Source organism: Gregarina niphandrodes, assembly GCF_000223845.1.
Source record: "Gregarina niphandrodes unplaced genomic scaffold scaffold00079, whole genome shotgun sequence".
Taxonomy (NCBI): Eukaryota; Apicomplexa; class Conoidasida; order Eugregarinorida; family Gregarinidae; genus Gregarina; species Gregarina niphandrodes.
Genome location: NW_011646049.1, coordinates 14,983 through 17,043, shown reverse-complemented (window position 1 = coordinate 17,043; position 2,061 = coordinate 14,983). Strand labels below are relative to the sequence as shown.

Sequence of the window (2,061 nt, the reverse complement as noted above, 5' to 3'; positions counted from 1 at the left end):
GACCACTTTAACCAAGGAACACCACAAGAAGCAAACCGCGCAGATCACCAAGATGATGAACGAGATCTCGGACAGGCAGACTGAGCAGATCAACAAGATGATGAACGAGATCTCGAACAAGCTACTGACTGCAACGCAGCGCTACCCATCCCACGACGAAACCACCAAGCCAACCACTAAGGCGAAAACCAGCCGACCGCGAGCTACCGACTCCTCCCATGGTCCAGATAGAGACATGTCGGAAGCCACCACTACCAGACGGGGCCGTACCACCTCCACTAAGAGCCGACCAACTTTAAACTCCAGAACCCCGCTACCCTGGAACAAGGTGGCGGGGACAACGAACCCACCAATGAGAGTGGGAAGAAGAAAGGACCAAGTGGTGATCAGCGAGCACCCACCACTACCGGAGGAGACCACCACACCCAGTATCACTCTGGACGACCAGGACATGAAAGCCCTATGGGAGCCGAAACCACCGCAAACTGTCGAGGTGACTGCGGTTACACTGAACAAGGTCAAGCCGCGACAGATGTTTCCAGCGAAAGAATGGAGGAACCTGCTGAAGAAACACGAGATACACCCCGTGGCCATTTGGTTCCCGTGGAGAACCTCGGTGGAGATTTTAATCAGAACCGAGGAACTATCCAAGATGAGAGCGCTAACACATGCTATGAACAGAGAAGCCCAACTATTAGACCCCACGAAGAGGAGAGACGGCCAACCAGGACCCCTGTCTCAGGCGGCGCTAACCACAGCAATCAATATAAGACTACAGGACCTGCAGTACGAAAGACATTGGACGGCCAGACACTACCTGGAGCAGACCATCAGGAAACTGATAGATCTACTGCCAGACGACCTCAACAAGACAATGCTCTACCACAAGCTCAACACAGCCACCTCGCCACCAACGACTGCCACCGAGGCGAGCAACCCCTTCTTACCCATCTAGCTGACAAAGACTCCCCGCTGCTGAGAGACAGGAATAGGCCAAAGCACTACAATGTGATGGCTATAAACGTTGACGGCTATAGCAACAAGAAAGAACTACAACTCAGGAACATCGTACTGAATACAAGACCGCACATAGTCATCCTCTCTGAAACATGCACCGACCTTCATCGGACCATCTACAACAACCAATACACGGTCATAGGAGCTGCAGGACCATCAGATGGAGTAGCAGCCATGATCAGGCAAGATGTGCAATATAGCATAAGTAGCAAGACCACACGAATTATTGTGCTGCAATTGGATAATTTGGTGACCTGTATTGGTACCTATGGACCTACAGAGCAGACCGCCGACAAGCAAAAGGCAAAATACTGGGAATACTTAGCCAAATTGATTCCGACCGACAAGCCTCTACTCATAGCAGGTGACCTGAACTCTGGGCATGAACCAACCCAGCTCAGAACAATAACCGGCATACCGAACTATATCAGACTGCAAAGACTTACTGACCAGCACGGTCTTAATATACTACCAACTGCACCTACCTGGATCTCTAAACGATCCAAGGATCAGAAGCCTAGCCGTACCCTCGACCGCATATTGATTAACACAACTGCCGGAGGAGACGACAAGGTGATACTGGACTGGGAGAACGCACCAGCTGACCACGCCGTACTCACCTACAAATGGACTTTACATACCATTGACTACAACCAAGGGCGACCAAGGAACATACACTCGGTCAGGGACAGTAGAGAGCAAACCACTCAGGCTTGGATGAGATTCAGGGAACGGCTGAGACTCCACTTCCGAAAACAGAAACCACTACTACCTAGGCAGCAAAATGCGAATCAAAGGTTATGGGAGCAATACCGTAAACTCAAAGGTGAAGAAGGCCTGACATTGATCGATGAAACAGGTAATGATATAGAGCCAGAGCAAGCTAGGACACTACTACGAGCAATGCTGTATGAGAGGTGGAGCAAGGCAGAAGACTCATACATACCAGCAAAGAGAGAAGCGACAGCATATCTGGACCAACCGCCACATACTGGGGAGATCGAAGCGGCCATAAAAGCCATTAACAAGAAAGCAGCTACGGGA

At 50.6% G+C, this 2,061-nt stretch overlaps 2 protein-coding genes across 2 annotated transcripts; both read left to right on the top strand.

The window, feature by feature from the left end:
• Positions 1-55: 55 nt before the first annotated feature.
• GNI_189170 (hypothetical protein) lies at positions 56-955 on the top strand (the record flags this gene model as incomplete). The annotated part of the gene is made up of 1 exon (XM_011136378.1): positions 56-955. One exon carries the CDS (start codon positions 56-58, stop codon positions 953-955), a length of 900 nt encoding a protein of 299 aa, XP_011134680.1.
• Positions 956-1,011: 56 nt separating this feature from the next.
• Positions 1,012-2,042, top strand: GNI_189160 (endonuclease/exonuclease/phosphatase family protein; the record flags this gene model as incomplete). The annotated part of the gene is made up of 2 exons (XM_011136377.1): positions 1,012-1,876; positions 1,933-2,042. 2 exons carry the CDS (start codon positions 1,012-1,014, stop codon positions 2,040-2,042), a joined length of 975 nt encoding a protein of 324 aa, XP_011134679.1.
• Positions 2,043-2,061: the final 19 nt, after the last annotated feature.